Source organism: Oncorhynchus mykiss, chromosome 23 (genome assembly GCF_057628025.1).
Source record: "Oncorhynchus mykiss isolate SJ-2025 chromosome 23, ASM5762802v1, whole genome shotgun sequence".
Lineage (NCBI taxonomy): Eukaryota > Metazoa > Chordata > Actinopteri > Salmoniformes > Salmonidae > Oncorhynchus > Oncorhynchus mykiss.
In genome coordinates, this window is record NC_143044.1 from 51,347,085 (window position 1) to 51,366,129 (window position 19,045).

Consider the following 19,045-nt stretch of genomic DNA (forward strand, 5'->3'; position numbering starts at 1 on the left):
TTACAGAGAGTGGGGACCTGGCTGTGGTTACAGAGAGAGTGGACCTGGCTGTGGTTACAGAGAGTGGACCTGGCTGTGGTTACAGAGAGAGTGGACCTGGCTGTGGTTACAGAGAGTGGACCTGGCTGTGGTTACAGAGAGTGGACCTGGCTGTGGTTACAGAGAGAGTGGACCTGGCTGTGGTTACAGAGAGTGGGGACCTGGCTGTGGTTACAGAGAGAGTGGACCTGGCTGTGGTTACAGAGAGTGGGGACCTGGCTGTGGTTACAGAGAGAGTGGACCTGGCTGTGGTTACAGAGAGTGGACCTGGCTGTGGTTACAGAGAGAGTGGACCTGGCTGTGGTTACAGAGAGTGGACCTGGCTGTGGTTACAGAGAGTGGGGACCTGGCTGTGGTTACAGAGAGAGTGGACCTGGCTGAGGTTACAGAGAGTGGGGACCTGGCTGTGGTTACAGAGTGGGGACCTGGCTGTGGTTACAGAGAGTGGGGACCTGGCTGTGGTTACAGAGAGAGGGGACCTGGCTGTGGTTACAGAGAGAGTGGACCTAGCTGAGGTTACAGAGTGTGGACCTGGCTGTGGTTACAGAGAGTGGGGACCTGGCTGTGGTTACAGAGTGTGGACCTGGCTGTGGTTACAGAGAGAGGGGACCTGGCTGTGGTTACAGAGAGTGTGGACCTGGCTGTGGTTACGGAGGGGGGACCTGGCTGTGGTTACAGAGTGTGGACCTGGCTGTGGTTACAGAGAGGGGACCTGACTGTGGTTACAGAGAGAGTGGACCTGGCTGAGGTTACAGAGTGTGGACCTGGCTGTGGTTACAGAGAGTGGGGACCTGGCTGTGGTTACAGAGAGGGGGGACCTGGCTGTGGTTACAGAGAGTGGGGACCTGGCTATGGTTACAGAGAGTGGGGACCTGGCGGTGGTTACAGAGAGTGGGGACCTGGCTGTGGTTACAGAGAGTGGGGACCTGACTGTGGTTACAGAGAGTGGGGACCTGGCTGTGGTTACAGAGAGTGGGGACCTGGCTGTGGTTACAGAGAGAGGAGACCTGCCTGTGGTTACAGAGAGGGGACCTGGCTGTGGTTACAGAGTGTGGGGACCTGGCTGTGGTTACAGAGTGGGGACCTGGCTGTGGTTACAGAGAGGGGACCTGACTGTGGTTACAGAGAGAGTGGACCTGGCTGAGGTTACAGAGTGTGGACCTGGCTGTGGTTACAGAGAGTGGGGACCTGGCTGTGGTTACAGAGAGGGGGGACCTGGCTGTGGTTACAGAGAGTGGGGACCTGGCTGTGGTTACAGAGAGTGGGGACCTGGCGGTGGTTACAGAGAGTGGGGACCTGGCTGTGGTTACAGAGAGTGGGGACCTGACTGTGGTTACAGAGAGTGGGGACCTGGCTGTGGTTACAGAGAGTGGGGACCTGGCTGTGGTTACAGAGTGGGGACCTGGCTGTGGTTACAGAGAGTGGGGACCTGGCTGTGGTTACAGAGAGTGGGGACCTGGCTGTGGTTACAGAGAGGGGGAACCTGGCTATGGTTACAGAGAGTGGACCTGGCTGTGGTTACAGAGAGTGGACCTGGCTGTGGTTACAGAGAGTGGACCTGGCTGTGGTTACAGAGAGTGGGGACCTGGCTGTGGTTACAGAGAGTGGACCTGGCTGTGGTTACAGAGAGTGGGGACCTGGCTGTGGTTACAGAGAGTGGACCTGGCTGTGGTTACAGAGAGTGGGGACCTGGCTGTGGTTACAGAGAGTGGACCTGGCTGTGGTTACAGAGAGTGGGGACCTGGCTGTGGTTACAGAGAGGGGGGACCTGGCTGTGGTTACAGAGAGTGGGGACCTGGCTGTGGTTACAGAGAGTGGGGACCTGACTGTGGTTACAGAGAGTGGGGACCTGGCTGTGGTTACAGAGAGTGGGGACCTGGCTGTGGTTACAGAGTGGGGACCTGGCTGTGGTTACAGAGAGTGGGGACCTGGCTGTGGTTACAGAGAGTGGGGACCTGGCTGTGGTTACAGAGAGGGGGAACCTGGCTATGGTTACAGAGAGTGGACCTGGCTGTGGTTACAGAGAGTGGACCTGGCTGTGGTTACAGAGAGTGGACCTGGCTGTGGTTACAGAGAGTGGGGACCTGGCTGTGGTTACAGAGAGTGGACCTGGCTGTGGTTACAGAGAGTGGGGACCTGGCTGTGGTTACAGAGAGTGGACCTGGCTGTGGTTACAGAGAGTGGGGACCTGGCTGTGGTTACAGAGAGTGGACCTGGCTGTGGTTACAGAGAGTGGGGACCTGGCTGTGGTTACAGAGAGGGGGGACCTGGCTGTGGTTACAGAGAGTGGGGACCTGGCTGTGGTTACAGAGAGTGGGGACCTGGCTGTGGTTACAGAGTGTGGACCTGGCTGTGGTTACAGAGTGTGGACCTGGCTGTGGTTACAGAGAGTGGACCTGGCTGTGGTTACAGAGAGTGGGGACCTGACTGTGGTTACAGAGAGGGGGGACCTGGCTGTGGTTACAGAGAGGGGACCTGGCTGTGGTTACAGAGTGTGGGGACCTGGCTGTGGTTACAGAGTGGGGACCTGGCTGTGGTTACAGAGAGGGGGGACCTGGCTGTGGTTACAGATAGTGAGGACCTGGCTGTGGTTACAGAGAGTGGGGACCTGGCTGTGGTTACAGAGAGGGGGGACCTGGCTGTGGTTACAGAGAGTGGGGACCTGGCTGTGGTTACAGAGAGTGGGGACCTGGCTGTGGTTACACAGAAATTCCCTAGAGAATAGTTCTGAACGGGATCTCAGGATCTCACACAGAGGCTATTTTCACAGTAAGGAGAGAATGGGGGCCAGGGCCAGCTGGCTGAAAGAGCCTTCTGTTGCTTTGGCATTCCTCACACACACACGGTCAGCAATCAAAGGTGTGCCCAGCACAGAGAACAAAGAGACACACACACACACACACACACACACACATAATCATACAAAATAAAAATTGCAGCCAGGTTTTTAGAAATTCTCTTTCTTTTGTGCACGTCTTGAGTCACGACCCTGATATAGCCATCTCATGAACAGTTAATTCACCAGTGTATGTTGCCCTAATGACTGAAGAGCTTGTGGTTAGTTTCTTCATACTCTGCTGTCTTATCTGAGGTTTCCACTACTTTCTGCTGTCGTGTTCTGTAGGTTTAGATATTTACATACAGTATTCCATTCAGCAGAGGCTTGTATTCCTACAGTCATGTTACATATGGTCTGTCCCAGGAATCTAACCCACAATCCTGGCACCGCAAGCACCTTGTTCTAAGGACATACAGTAGTGTGGTGTTGACCTCTGACCTCATTGTTGTCGCCCTACCTTTGTTTTGTAGGGACCAAAAGGGGATCTTGGTCTTCCTGGTGTTCCCGGACCCCCAGGCCTCCCCGGAGTGAAGGGAGAGAGGGTAAGATAAGAGGACTTTCTATTCTGACTGGTATCTATCCCCTCTGTAGAGACCTGCTGTCTGGTGGGGAAACAATCACTGATATTATACAACCAAACCTACTACTGATATTATACAACTAAACTACTGATATTATACACCTAAACTACTGATATTATACAACTAAACTACTGATATTATACAACTAAACTACTGATATTATACAACTAAACTACTGATATTATACAACTAAACTACTGATATTATACAACTAAACATACTACTGATATTATACAACTAAACTACTGATATTATACAACTATATATACTACTGATATTATACAACTAAACATACTGATATTATACAACTAAACTACTGATATTATACAACTAAACTACTGATATTATACAACTAAACTACTGATATTATACAACTAAACTACTGATATTATATACTACTGATATTATACAACTAAACTACTGATATTATACAACTAAACTACTGATATTATACAACTAAACTACTGATATTATACAACTAAACTACTGATAATATACAACTAAACTACTGATATTATACAACTAAACTACTGATATTATACAACTAAACTACTGATATTATACAACTAAACATACTACTGATATTATATACTACTGATATTATACAACTAAACTACTGATATTATACAACTATATATACTACTGATATTATACAACTAAACTACTGATATTATACAACTAAACTACTGATATTATATACTACTGATATTATACAACTAAACTACTGATATTATACAACTAAACATTCTACTGATATTATACAACTAAACTACTGATATTATACAACTAAACTACTGATATTATACAACTAAACTACTGATATTATACAACTAAACTACTGATATTATACAACTAAACTACTACTGATATTATACAACTAAACTACTGATATTATACAACTAAACTACTGATATTATACAACTAAACTACTGATATTATACAACTAAACTACTGATATTATACAACTAAACTACTGATATTATACAACTAAACATACTACTGATATTATACAACTAAACTACTGATATTATACAACTAAACTACTACTCATTGGATTAAGGCTCCCTGGACCGTTTACGTTCTGCATGCCTGATATTTGATGAAAAGATAGAGAAGAAGCTCAACTGAAGAGCACTGTGGCTTGTGTTTAGTCATTTCAGGTTCCACAGACTTCATATGACAATTTTCCATTTTCATGAAACCACCACTTTTGATTGGACTTTCCACTGTTCTGTACAATCATGAAGACAGCAATGTATCCTCAATTGCTAATAGAAAGTCAAATTCTTAACATACTCACCTGACAAGGACACACTTTGTGAAATACATCCTTTTGATCCCCTCTAGTGTTACAAGTTCAATCATTCATTCATAAGACTAGTCTTGCTGTTGCATTACATAGTAGTATAACTAGTGTTGTTGTCTAACTGTATAAATCTACTGTATAACTTTACATAGTAGTATAACTAGTGTTGTTGTTTAACTGTATAAATCTACTGTATAACTTTACATAGTAGTATAATTGTTTAACTGTAGTGTAGTTTAAAGATTTTCAATAGTGAACTGATTTCTCCTCAACTTCAGGGAGAAGCTGGCGAGGGAGGACCTAAAGGGGAGCAGGTAAGAAATCCATCTTTTAAAATGTCTGTTTATCTCTCACAACAATATCTGCCTGTATCTTAAGGTCAATGTGATACTCCAGCAGCAGAGTGTGGATGGGCCCTTTCCAGTTTCAGGTTTTATTAGTCGTATGTTCAGGATACACATGGTAGACACTGTCCGACCAAATGCTTACTGGCAGGTTCCTTCTGGACAACGCAACAACAATAAGAAATAATAAAAGATATGAATACCAACATAAAATAAATGGTTTAGTAGATTTATAGTCCAACATAGTAGAATAACAATTTATAGTCCAATATTTACCCACGTTTTGGTGGGCAAGTGGTTCAATTGTGCAGTATTTAGCAATCATAATAAGAATCTGGTAGCAGCTGTTGAGATGTGTGTGTAGCATGAATGTATGTATGTGTGTGTGTGTGTGTGTGTGTGTGTGTGTGTGTGTGTGTGTGTGTGTGTGTGTGTGTGTGTGTGTGTGTGTGTGTGTGTGTGTTTCTAACTTACCCTTGGCATTTGTTTAATCCAGAAGAGTGATTTTACCCCAAAATAATTTATATTGGTTTGTTGTGTGTGTGTGTGTGTGTGTGTGTGTGTGTGTGTGTTTCTAACTTACCCTTGGCATTTGTTATATCCAGAAGAGTGATTTTACCCCAAAATAATTTATATTGGTTTGTTGTGTGTGTGTGTGTGTGTGTAGGGGGGACAAGGTTCTGAGGGAACCTCTGGAGACAAAGGAGATGTTGTAAGTTATCACTCAAGCAAGGATTCATTGCATCCAACCCAACCTCACATTGGAGCCTTTTAAACAACACCTGTACTAATCCTCTGTGTTTTTCTCATTTGTATAATAGGGTGACCAAGGGGAAGCTGGACCCAAAGGAGTGGTGAGTTCTGTACTTTTCTAGAAGCAGTTCCATGTCTCAAACCAGGAATATAACTTTGAGACAGTTTATCTACACCCATAGAGTAGTAGTGCTAAGTGGTTAACCAACATTTAGGGGTTTTTTCAACGTTTAAAAAAAAAAAAACTAATTGACTGATGTTGTTTCAATTATTTGAATTCCATTTAGTTCGAGCTCCATGTGCAGTTTCTGTAGAGATAAATCAGAGCCTGAAGTGTATTTGGAAACAGGCTCAGCTAATGAATGGAGCCTGAAGTGTATTTGGAAACAGGCTCAGCTAATGAATGGAGCCTGAACTGTATTTGGAAACAGGCTCAGCTAATGAATGAAGCCTGAAGTGTATTTGGAAACAGGCTCAGCTAATGAATGGAGCCTGAACTGTATTTGGAAACAGGCTCAGCTAATGAATGAAGCCTGAAGTGTATTTGGAAACAGGCTCAGCTAATGAATGAAGCCTGAAGTGTATTTGGAAACAGGCTCAGCTAATGAATGGAGCCTGAACTGTATTTGGAAACAGGCTCAGCTAATGCATGAAGCCTGAAGTGTATTTGGAAACAGGCTCAGCTAATGAATGAAGCCTGAAGTGTATTTGGAAACAGGCTCAGCTAATGAATGAAGCCTGAAGTGTATTTGGAAACAGGCTCAGCTAATGAATGAAGCCTGAAGTGTATTTGGAAACAGGCTCAGCTAATGAATGAAGCCTGAAGTGTATTTGGAAACAGGCTCAGCTAATGAATGGAGCCTGAACTGTATTTGGAAACAGGCTCAGCTAATGAATGGAGCCTGAACTGTATTTGGAAACAGGCTCAGCTAATGCAGGTTTTGAGCAGAGTAAGACAGGTAAGGAGGTCGGGCCACAGGACGAGATCTCCAAGGTCCTCCATTTCAGGCCTGTAACATCAGGGGTTTCTGTCATCCAAAGCGAGACGAGATCTCTGCAATACGATCTTACGGGTTTTTCTTGTTCCAGATAAAAGCAGATATTAGTTTATTACATGGCTTGCTCACCAGCACCCCCGGAACTCAGAAGTCTTCATTGAGCATGCTCAGTACCACCCATGTAATGTTGTTCTGATCCAGTTGTCTCTCCCCTCTCTGTCTCCAGGTTGGAAACCCAGGAGAGCCTGGTAACAGAGGGCCAGAGGGTAGCAGAGGGCAGCCTGGCATCGAGGGCCCAGCTGGTACTCCTGGACCACGTGGCATGCAGGGCAACAGGGGCGCACCAGGAATCAGGGGGTCACAGGGACCGGCGGTAGGTACCCCCAAACCACCTCCACCCAAAACTCTGAAGACTGTACACCTGAACTTACTTACAAACTTACTAACTTACATACTTACTTACTAATTAACTTACGTGCTTACTTATATACCTACAAACTCACTTACATAGTACTTACTTATTTACATAAATACCTACTTACTTACATACTTTCATACTTACTTACATACTTAGTTACTAACCTACATACTTACTAACTTATTTGCATACTTACTTACTTACAAATGTACTAACTTACTGCTAGGCCTTTCCCTCCTGGACCTAGATCATGGACAACAGCTTTCCAGTGTGTCCAGCACAACACAACTAGGGCTTACATGATGCATTTCAGAAGCTAAATCTATGTTTATTAAAGCTGTTTTCTCATCATAAACCTTTTCTTATGTTATCCTTCAGGGTAAAGAACCAAGCGATCAACACATCAGACAAGTCTGCATGAGAGTTATGCAAGGTAAGAATATTGCACACTGTCATTCCTTCAGTGTCTTTAAAATCAATGTATCCCACTCTACCTTTAAGTATAAACACTCTGTAATATCCCAAACCTCATTGTTTATACTATAGACTAGAGGTATTCAACTCTGACCCTATGAGGTTTGGAGCCTGCTGCTTTTCTGTCCTACCTAATAATGAATTGCACACAGCCAGTGTCCCAGGTCTAAATCAGTCCCGGATTAGAGGGGAACAATGAAGAAATGCAGTAGAACTGGCTTCCAGGTCCAGAGTGGAGTTTGGGGGATATAGCCTATCTGGCTTGACAGTTTGAAGAGAGGGAAGCAGAAAAAAACCATCATAAATACGCTTCAACCTTTGTTAGTTTGATGGATAACAGACACCTGAACCCCAGAAATGCTGAAGTGGCAGCCTGTTTTTTTGTCTCTCTCCCTGGGCCCTCTTACAGTATCCCACCCCCTCCTCCCACTACCACTACTCTCCTCCTAAACTCATGACTTTTTTATACCCAATGTGCTGAAAAATGTATTTCACCTCCAGAGGACCTGCACTTTTGCTAAAAGCAGAAAAGCAAAGACTGGAATTTGGAGTGTAAAATACCAAGCCAAAAGCCTTAGGAGTTTTATGTTGAACTCTTGGCACCATAAATACACATATATATTTTTCAGTTTCTTAACGATCGTACCCTTTTTTTTTATTTTCGCCTCAAATGACATACCCAAATCTAACTGCCTGTAGCTCAGGACCTGAAGCAAGGATATGCATATTCTTGATAGCATTTGAAAGGTAACACTTTGAAGTGTGTGGAAATATGAAAGTAATGTAGAAGAATATAAAACATTAGATCTGGTAAAAGATAATATAATAAAAAAATCATACATTTTCTATTTATTTTTGTGTTCCATCATCTTTGAAATGCAAGAGAAAGGCCATACATTAAGGTAGGATCCTAGGTGTAATTTAGAGTCTGCCCACAAGATGGCAGCAGTGTGTGTGCAAAGTTTCAGACTGATCAAGAGAACAATTACCTCACTACACAATATTTTGCATCAAGTCTGCCAGGAGTTTGCCCAAATGTGCCGAATTGGTCAATGTATACATTTTCAAGTACATAACTATAGAGAACATACAAAAATGCTATGGTAATAAAATATTAAAGCTTAACACTCCCAGGAATGTTATACATGGTGGATCTAGATCATGATGGATCTCGATGGCCAAGCGGGGTGGTTGTGGAGCCAGAGACAGCAGTGGGGTCAAACTATAGAACTCAGTTCCTACATTTAAATATAAAAAAAACAACACCACATTTTATCTCTGGAACCCTCAGGATGACAAATCAGAGCAAGATTACTGAATGTAAGTATATTATTTACCTTCAGAGGTGAATGTATCAAACCACCAGCCGTGATAAAAGTGTTTTGTTGTGCACTATCCTCAAACAATAGCAGGGTATGTTTTGTGTGTAATAGCTACTGTAAATTGGACACTGCAGTTAGTTAACAATAATTTAAGCTTTCTGCCCGAATAAGACATGTCGCTGTCCCGGAAAGTTGGCTGTTGTATACACTGTTTTCTAGTCACATTGTCACATATTGAGCAACAACTGTCCCGGTTTAGGGACACCAATCCCGTAGAGTTGAATGTTTTCCAATAAGTATTTTCACTCTGCTCAATTTACTGAGGCAGACTTGAATGTGTAAGAATAAGGAGGACTACAATTTTTATACAATTTATAAAAAGGCCTTCATTAAAGTTCCATTTTCATCTCAATATCAAATCATTTCTGGGAAAACAATTGAGTACCTTATTGTGATTTTTTAAAATTGAAATGGTCAAAAATAAACAAAAATAGCTATTTAGCAAAGAGACATTTCTCAAGCAAGAATTTTGCTAACACTGTCTGGGAGTGGTCTAAGTGGGGAGGGGAAAGCTGGAACCTAGCTGTTATGGCAAAGAGGTTTGGAACTCTCTTTCTTATTGGTCTATTAACTGATTTACCACCTGGTAATGTCACCAGGCAGGCCAAAACTCCATCCCACCAAAAGAGGCAGAAATCTTAGGCGGTCTTTTCAAACAGCCCCTACACTAAAAGGAAATTATCCAAATTTTCACAATTTCACAGTATTATTCCAACATTAAAGTGTGGAAATATATATAAAACAAAGGAAAATCACATTTTGGACTGCACTGGGCCTTTAATACATTTGATTGATTAATTGTTTGCTCATCATTCCCTTTCCTCTTGGTCCAACAGAGCAGCTAGCCCAGTTGGCTGCCAGTCTAAGGAGGCCGGAGTCTGGAGCAGCGGGCCTGCCTGGTAAGCCAGGGCCTCCTGGTCCTGCCGGACCCCCAGGGGACAGTGGCTTCCCTGGGCAGGCTGGAGCAAGAGGACTGCCTGGCCTCAAAGGACCTCCAGGACTCCTAGGACTCAAAGGACCCAAAGGTGGGGAGAGGATTTTTAATGTTACTGTTATTTGAAAATGTGAAAGCAAAATTCAGCTCATGCACCCAAAGGAGTTTTAGAATAACCCTTGTAATTAACATGCTGTGTGGCGCAGGTGAATTGGGCGACAGAGGAGACCGAGGTCCCACGGTGCGAGGGGCCAAGGGCCAGCCAGGACCTCCCGGTCTACCAGGTGAGTGACATCGACCTTGATCCCCATGGAGAAGCGAACCATCAGTAGCTTACTTTTTATTTATGTTCTAATCCTAGTCTTGGTCTTGGTTGTAGATATTCTAGTCTTGGAGGTTGTAGATATTCTAGTCTTGGTCTTGGTTGTAGATATTCTAGTCTTGGAGGTTGTAGATATTCTAGTCTTGGTCTTGGAGGTTGTAGATATTCTAGTCTTGGTCTTGGAGGTTGTAGATATTCTAGTCTTGGTCTTGGAGGTTGTAGATATTCTAGTCTTGGTCTTGGAGGTTGTAGATATTCTAGTCTTGGTCTTGGAGGTTGTAGATATTCTAGTCTTGGTCTTGGAGGTTGTAGATATTCTAGTCTTGGTCTTGGAGGTTGTAGATATTCTAGTCTTGGTCTTGGAGGTTGTAGATATTCTAGTCTTGGTCTTGGAGGTTGTAGATATTCTAGTCTTGGTCTTGGAGGTTGTAGATATTCTAGTCTTGGTCTTGGAGGTTGTAGCTATTCTAGTCTTGGTCTTGGAGGTTGTAGATATTCTAGTCTTGGTCTTGGAGGTTGTAGGTATTCTAGTCTTGGTCTTGGAGGTTGTAGATATTCTAGTCTTGGTCTTGGAGGTTGTAGATATTCTAGTCTTGGTCTTGGAGGTTGTAGATATTCTAGTCTTGGTCTTGGAGGTTGTAGATATTCTAGTCTTGGTCTTGGAGGTAGTATTTTCTTAATAGCACTGACTTGGACAAAAAATACTTTTTTGAGGGAAAATGTACTTGATATGATTGTGATGTGTTGTTGTCTCACCTAGCTATCTTAATGCACTAATTGTAAGTCACTCTGGATAAGAGTGTTTGCTAAATGACTAAAACGTCAAATGTACACATTTTCTAGAATGTTTTATTCTTGGTCTTGGCGGTATTAGATGTTCTATTCTTGGTCTTGGCGGTATTAGATGTTCTATTCTTGGTCTTGGCGGTATTAGATGTTCTATTCTTGGTCTTGGCGGTATTAGATGTTCTATTCTTGGTCTTGGAGTTTCTAAATGTTATAGTCTTGGAGGTTATAGATATTCTAGTCTTGAGGTGAGTTGAACAAGGAAAGAGTTTGCTAACATACTGTATTCCATTTGGTTTTGTGTTTGGCCGCAACCGTTCGTTATCATTAGCAAAAGATCTGAGAACATAAGTGTCTGTTTTAGGTCTAAACTGCTTTCTAAAAATAATCAAGTGGCCATGTAGACTTTATACAATATTTAGTAGGAATAGCTAAGTCATTTCAGTTAGAATATTCTAGCTAAAAAGTCGCAGTAATCCTTTAAAAAAGTAGCTGTTTGATGTTTCACAGTAACATTTTGGAATGTTCATTCAAGTCATTCAACTGTAATTGTTACTCTGGTAACATGTTTGCCACAAACTGAAGCCTTATTGATCTCGCCTTTGGACTTAGAGTCTCTAGAATGTTCTAGTCTTGAGTCTTTGAGGTTCTAGTCTTGAGTCTTTGAGGTTCTAGTCTTGAGTCCTTGAGGTTCTAGTCTTGAGTCCTTGAGGTTCTAGTCTTGAGTCTTTGAGGTTCTGGATGTTCTACTTTGGTGTAAGATGGTTTAGCTAACTCTTCTCTAACTCTAACTCCACAGGTGAGCCCGGAAAGCCTGGTTACGGCCAGGAGGGACGTGACGGCGAGAGAGGACCTCCAGGTGTTCCTGGCCAGGCTGGTGTACCTGGGCCTCCTGGTAATGCTGGCCCCAACGGCTACTGCGACCCATCGTCTTGCAACCTCAGACCGGGGGACATTGACACCAGCATCAAGGGCCCGGAGGGAACTAGAAACTAGAGCCACCACCCAGTGGAGGCTGGTGTCACTTTAAATCTGAGGACTGGATGTAATGGCTGTAATGGAATGAATGGAAAAGTTTCAAACACCTTGGATTCTGTTCCATTTATTCCATTAGAGCCATCACTATGACCCATCCCCCCTTCACCAGCTTCCACTGCCCAACACCCAGAGAGGGGTAGAGACAGAGACAGAGACTAAGATGGCAGATGGACAGCTCTCCCACCCCAACCCTGGGAGCACACAACATCCTCACAGCCTCTCTACTCTGAAGGCTGTTACTGTAAAGGGGTCCATTCTAACGTATCTGCAGTGTTTTGTGAGAGTGTTCTGTGCTAGCCAGATCTCTATCGGATATGAAGGAGTCTTCCACTTCCACAAGTGCGAAACAAAACTAAGTATTTTGTTGCAAAACAATAATAATCCTGAACCTGTTTGGACGTGTAACAGTTTTTTACATGACAGATTTTCTTTTTCTTTTGTTGTTTTCAGAAGTGGGTGCTCTATTTTAAGATATTCATGTTTTGAAGACTATATTTGTTTTTATTCCACCGTCCCTGTAAACCTAGATGTCCTTGTTAACCACCAGACAAATACCTGTCCTTAATAACCACCAGACAAATACCTGTCCTTAATAACCACCAGACATGCACCTGTCCTTAATAACCACCAGACAATTCACCTGTCCTTAATAACCACCAGACAAATACCTGTCCTTAATAACCACCAGACAAATCACCTGTCCTTAATAACCACCAGACAAATTACCTGTCCTTAATAACCACCAGACAAATTACCTGTCCTTAATAACCACCAGACAATTCACCTGTCCTTAATAACCACCAGACAAATACCTGTCCTTAATAACCACCAGACAATTCACCTGTCCTTAATAACCACCAGACAATTCACCTGTCCTTAATAACCACCAGACAAATACCTGTCCTTAATAACCACCAGACATGCACCTGTCCTTAATAACCACCAGACATGCACCTGTCCTTAATAACCACCAGACATGCACCTGTCCTTAATAACCACCAGACAATTCACCTGTCCTTAATAACCACCAGACAATTCACCTGTCCTTAATAACCACCAGACAATTCACCTGTCCTTAATAACCACCAGACAAATTACCTGTCCTTAATAACCACCAGACAAATTACCTGTCCTTAATAACCACCAGACAATCACCTGTCCTTAATAACCACCAGACAATTCACCTGTCCTTAATAACCACCAGACAATCACCTGTCCTTAATAACTACCAGACAATTCACCTGTCCTTAATAACCACCAGACAAATCACCTGTCCTTAATAACCACCAGACAAATCACCTGTCCTTAATAACCACCAGACAAATCAACTGTCCTTAATAACCACCAGACATGCACCTGTCCTTATTAACCACCAGACATTTTACCTGTCCTTAATAACCACCAGCCATTTACCTGTCCTTATTAACCATCTGGCTGTATTTGTATGTTCCCTTTCCTCCTCTCCTCTCACTGAAACAGCTGTATACTGTAGCCAACATGTTGATTTCAGCAGCGGCTCCATCCACATCAAATCACGCTAATTCCTCCCCAATAAAGTAAAACCATAAAGCAATACCAGGATTGCCTTTAGCCCCAAGTGTATTTTTTTTTGTATTTGTAATGTACTGCATCATGTTCTATATTGAAGTATCAATTACCAAAGATAGACCTGGTGAAGAACAGTGATATCAGTTTGTACAGAATGTACCTGGGGTATTTCCAGCCCCCTGCTTTCCTTCCAGAAATCTAAATAAAGAGATAGAAGATAGGACTGACACCAAGCCACACTGACTGACGGACCTTCCATATGCGCTGTACATCTCTGTAAATTGTTTTCAATTGTGGTTAATTATATTTCCTACAAAAAATAACTATCCTAATGATTGAATGTGAGGTTTGTTCTCATTGTACAGTGTGAGGAGGATTCTGAGAGATGATTATTTTGAAAATAAATGGAATATTCCCTTCACAGTATTCTGTTCACTGTTGAGTACTATGTCACCACCCATAGAAATGAAGTCACTAGAACGGCAATTCCAATGCGATTCTATTTCTATGTGAAATCCTCTCAGGGTTTGGAGAGATGGAGAAAAGTAAGTCAGTTGTTTCTATTTTATTATATGATGATGATGATGATGATACTATTTGAGGGTGACATCACAGTTTGTACAAATATCTATGAGGAGGATCTAGAAATTTCAAATAAATTTTCATTTTTTTTCGGTGACTTTTTTCACTCCAAATAAAGCAATGCTGCGTTCAGTTTTAAAATATATTTCCAACTTTTTAAACATTGTACTCAAATGTACTGCTGGAATACTCAGAATAAGCAATATCTTCTCAGAAAACATAACCTCGATGAAGAGAATATAAAAACATACATCTTAAAAAGCTCTTGAAACAGTTTATTGACATAAATAATAGACAATCTGGTTTTCAAAACATAGTTTCATATAACCCAAACATGTGACAGTTAATTAAGGAATTGACCACGCATAGAAATATTCAGTCAATTCTACCTTTCTAGAAATATGTGATGACAATATCATCCAAATCACCAATTATACTTTTCTCCGTCTCTTTATGGATAATGCATACGGAGCACCAAGAAAGCAGATATTCTCATTTATAAACTTCACATCAGTTAGATATCGTATTGTATTCACATTTTGATAGTGACACACCAATGTGTAATCTGAGTAGGTCATTGCAAGCAAATAAAACACATGAAATGTAAGAAATTATTGTTGTACAGATTTAAGGCAGGTATCGGTAATCAGAGTGTAAAATCAACAGTGTTTTCATAGAATGCTGTAAAGTCAAAAGATTTGTTGGAAAAACATTACCCTTCATACATATTCAACTTGCTGTACAACCTCCATTATATGGTCAAACAGTGGTTCACAACTTCTAAGTATAGGCTTTCATAAATGATCAACAAAAGATGACTAGCTTGGCACCAACTCAATAGGCCTATAGTTAACACCATTTTCTATCCATTACGTTTAGCATTTTAGTCTTGAGGTAAATCTAAACCGTTAGCTTTAAAGTAGCAGTGTAGTAGGATAGTGGTAAGGCTAGAGTGTAACATCACGCTGACTAAACTAGTGTACAGTATAGTCGTATGCCTCAGATGAGGTAGACCATCAAATTAAAATAACAATTATCACACTCAAACACAAATAACAAAGTACATAAATGACCAAGATAATGAGATAAAACACGCTGTTAAAATAAAATACTAAATACATGGAGAGGTCTTCTCCACAGAGGGGAGACTGACAAGTGTAGAAAACCAGGACCACAATAGAACAGTGAGAATGAATCGGTTGTTGAGTTGAACAAACTTCTCTGTATGAAGCTTTTGAAGTGTTTGTACGGTGTCCATATTAGGACAGACACACCTGACGAGATCGAGGCTGTCCTAATATGGACACAGTAGAGGTGTTTTCCCGACGGCAACAAGGTTAGGTAGCAGGGTTGGGGCTAATCCCATTTAAATTCACTCAGTTCAGGAAGTAAACAAATAAAATGTATTGTCATTGAAATCCATCTCAGTTTACTTCCTGAAATGAGAGCATTGTCATGGAGTTGACACCAACCCAGGTAGGTAGTGCTAGTAGACCTGTTCTGTTTCTATCCCTGTCATTAGCCCTGCTACACAGCAGCAGCCATGGTAACTAGGGCCCCTTGCTTTACTACTATGGTAGTAACGACCCTGGGTTTATAAGTACGGATATCGACTCTGCAGCACAGTCGATAGCGCGCTGGACTTTGGGCTAGAGGGTCGAGGGTTCGAGACCTGCTTCCGAGACCTGTTTCATTACATTGGTGTCAGAAGTGGGATGTGTGACACCAATGTAATGAAACAGGCAGGGAGCAGGTCTCGAACCCTCAACCTTCTAGCCCGTAGTCCAGCACACTATCGACTGTGCTGCAGAGTCGATATCCGCGCCGATAAACCCAGGGTTGTTACAGTATGGACAGATTGTTCAGGGAATACCATGGACAAATAGCAGAGAAAACTGAGAATAAATCAAGTGAACCCATAGTGAAGCAGACAATCAGGTGAACCCATAGTGAAGCAGACAATCAGGTGAACCTAGAGGTGAACCCATAGTGAAGCAGACAATCAGGTGAACCTAGAGGTGAACCCATAGTGAAGCAGACAATCAGGAGAGGTGAACCCATAGTGAAGCAGACAATCAGGTGAACCTAGAGGTGAACCCATACTGAAGCAGACAATCAGGTGAACCTAGAACTCATGGTAACCGTTCAGAGTATAAATGGACTTGTATTGAGACTGGAAGCTGCTTATAAAGTGTACAACAATGTACTGATACTTCAGCTTCAATATGAAGGCAGTCATCTTGATGTTACAAGAGCAGAAACAACATCCATGACTGTCTTGACCAATCTACTTCAATGGATAAACATTGAAGCTGATTTCTTTTTCAAATGACAACATCTATTACAACATGCTTCCGCAACTCAACATAACAAGAGGAAAACCGTTCATGACTATGACTTAAAGGCCCACTGTAGTCAAATATATATATATATATATAGTCCTAGCAAAATTAATCCTTGAGGAATGTCTATTTGCTAAGAAGCTATTTTTGTTGCTTTTTGACCATTTTATTTGAAAACAATCACAGTAAGGTACTTAATTGTTACCCAAAAATGATTTGATATTTAGATAAAAACAGGTCCATTGGACCTTTCACCAATCTCCTTCAAGAGAGTTTGCTCTGAAAACACACACACCAAAACATACTACTAGCCTGGAATCCACAATGGTGAAAGGATACATCTCAGCTTGGTTTCAAGGCTAACAGACTAACCACATCAAGCCATCATCATTCATCTAAGGACGGGTGTTGGAATGTGGAAATTAGCACAAGTTAATACAACACATCAGAGGATTCATTATTTGAAATAAAATGTTAATCAGTATAGCAAACAATCTTCTAATGAACACTAGAGGGCCCTGTCCACTTACAAATGAAGTAAGAACACGAGACACAGCTCACCATATTCTGTGTCATTCTGCCTATGGCTGTGTTTACACAGGCAGACAATTCTGATATTTTGCTGTAATATTGGTCTTTTGACCACTAAGATCTTTTGCCCATAATTGGGCAAAAGAATCAGAATTGGACTTCCTGAGTAAACGCAGCCTTTGTGTCTTACTTCCGGCAGTATCATTTAGCCATATAAAATGTTCACGTTGAGATGCCAACAAAACGAGCAAGCAGTAACAGTGTGACATGGAAATAAAGAAATGCCTCAATGTTGTTAACCAATTAGCTAATGTCTTCTGTAAAAGTCAAAGGGTTGAATATGCAGTTACCTCATTGACATATAATGACCTGAGCCATACATATCACCAAGCACAGGAGGTTGGTGGCAACTTAATTGGGAAGGACGGTCTCATAGTAATGGCTGGAGCGGAATGGTGTCAAATACATCAAACACATGGTTTCCATGGTTTCCATGTGTTTGATGCCATTCCATTTGTTCCGTTCCAGACATTATTATGAGCCGTTTTCCCCTCAGCAGCCTCCACTGTCACCAAGCTATCGTCAAAGACCCTCAATCAATTTGATGCTCTGAAATACTAAGAGAAAATCTCCAACTCAAAGAAATGGGAGCGCGGGAGTGTGACATGGTTTTTAACCCCAATTTCGTCATATCCAATTGATAGTTACAGGCTTGTCCCATCACTTCACTGCAACTCCGGTATGGACTCGGGAGAGGTGAAGGTCTAGAGCCATGCGTCCTCCGAAACACAACCCTGCCAAGCTGCACTGCTTCTTGACACACGGCTCGCTTAACCCGGAAGCCAGCCGCACCAATGAGTCGGAGAAAACGCTGGGCCAAATTGTGTGCCGCCTCACGGGTCTTCCGGTCACGGCCGGCTGTGACACAGTCTGGGTTCAAACCCGGGTCTGTAGTGACGCACAAGCACTGTGAAGCAGTGCCTTAGACCGATAAAAGAAGGCAAAAGAGACAATTTAAACATCACAAAGTGTCAGCTCCACCCATGTACTTTCTCCAACTTAAATAATTGCCTTTGAGGGTCCAGATCTAATCAAACCTACATTAGTATTAGTCTCCCAAGGCAGACGGATTGCCTCCCACCATGTATCCAGTACTGCCTAGGGTCGGTTTAAGGAGACGACAATAATATAGTTATTGTATAGTACCTTTGTTTAACTACTGAATGCGTCTGGAAACACACATCTTATCAATCTCTATGACGACAGTCTACCGGGTGTTTTTCCCGGGTTTTAGGTCACTGGGTCAAAATGAAACACCTAAGGGCATGTTTGTTTGAATTGAGGCCTGAGTGACAGAGAGAGCACTCTGATAACATTGGAGAAGTACAGAGATATTTAATGAATGTCCTTGATTCTTAGCTTATTACTTTCCAATCAGAAACACAACAAATAAATAACTAAATAACTCCAGTCTTAAAACACACCAACATAATATAAATGTATACAGTGACAAACAATGCTACATGGTCAAACAGTTGAGGGAGAAATATGTATCTGAGCCGTAATGTACAGATATTGTCAAAATAAAAAATAAAAACACTTTCAGAAAATAAGAGTTCAAGTAAAGACCCACCAAGAAAACAAAGAAAGAAAACTCAGAAGTAAAATATTGCAGTGTTGTTATTAGATAAGAAAGATCACCTCTTATGGCTTCAAAATCTAAATATACACATAGCACCCATGTAAACTGATGTACACACAGTTCTGATAGAGGAATCAGCTGTATACTCCATGTAGACTGATGTACACACAGTTCTGATGGAGGAAT

At 42.1% G+C, this 19,045-nt stretch overlaps 1 protein-coding gene across 1 annotated transcript in view; it reads left to right on the plus strand.

Moving 5' to 3' along the window:
* Nucleotides 1-14,188, plus strand: part of col9a1b (collagen, type IX, alpha 1b) — a 33,394-nt gene extending 19,206 nt beyond the window's left edge. The window contains exons 24-32 of the mRNA XM_090217608.1: nucleotides 3,349-3,420; nucleotides 5,044-5,079; nucleotides 5,777-5,821; nucleotides 5,931-5,963; nucleotides 7,087-7,233; nucleotides 7,657-7,711; nucleotides 9,971-10,159; nucleotides 10,275-10,352; nucleotides 11,976-14,188. Of these exons, the coding sequence (XP_090073734.1) occupies nucleotides 3,349-3,420; nucleotides 5,044-5,079; nucleotides 5,777-5,821; nucleotides 5,931-5,963; nucleotides 7,087-7,233; nucleotides 7,657-7,711; nucleotides 9,971-10,159; nucleotides 10,275-10,352; nucleotides 11,976-12,172 (852 nt within the window). The 3' untranslated portion in view covers nucleotides 12,173-14,188. The remainder of the gene's footprint in view (nucleotides 1-3,348; nucleotides 3,421-5,043; nucleotides 5,080-5,776; nucleotides 5,822-5,930; nucleotides 5,964-7,086; nucleotides 7,234-7,656; nucleotides 7,712-9,970; nucleotides 10,160-10,274; nucleotides 10,353-11,975) is intronic.
* The last annotated feature ends 4,857 nt before the right edge of the window (nucleotides 14,189-19,045 follow it).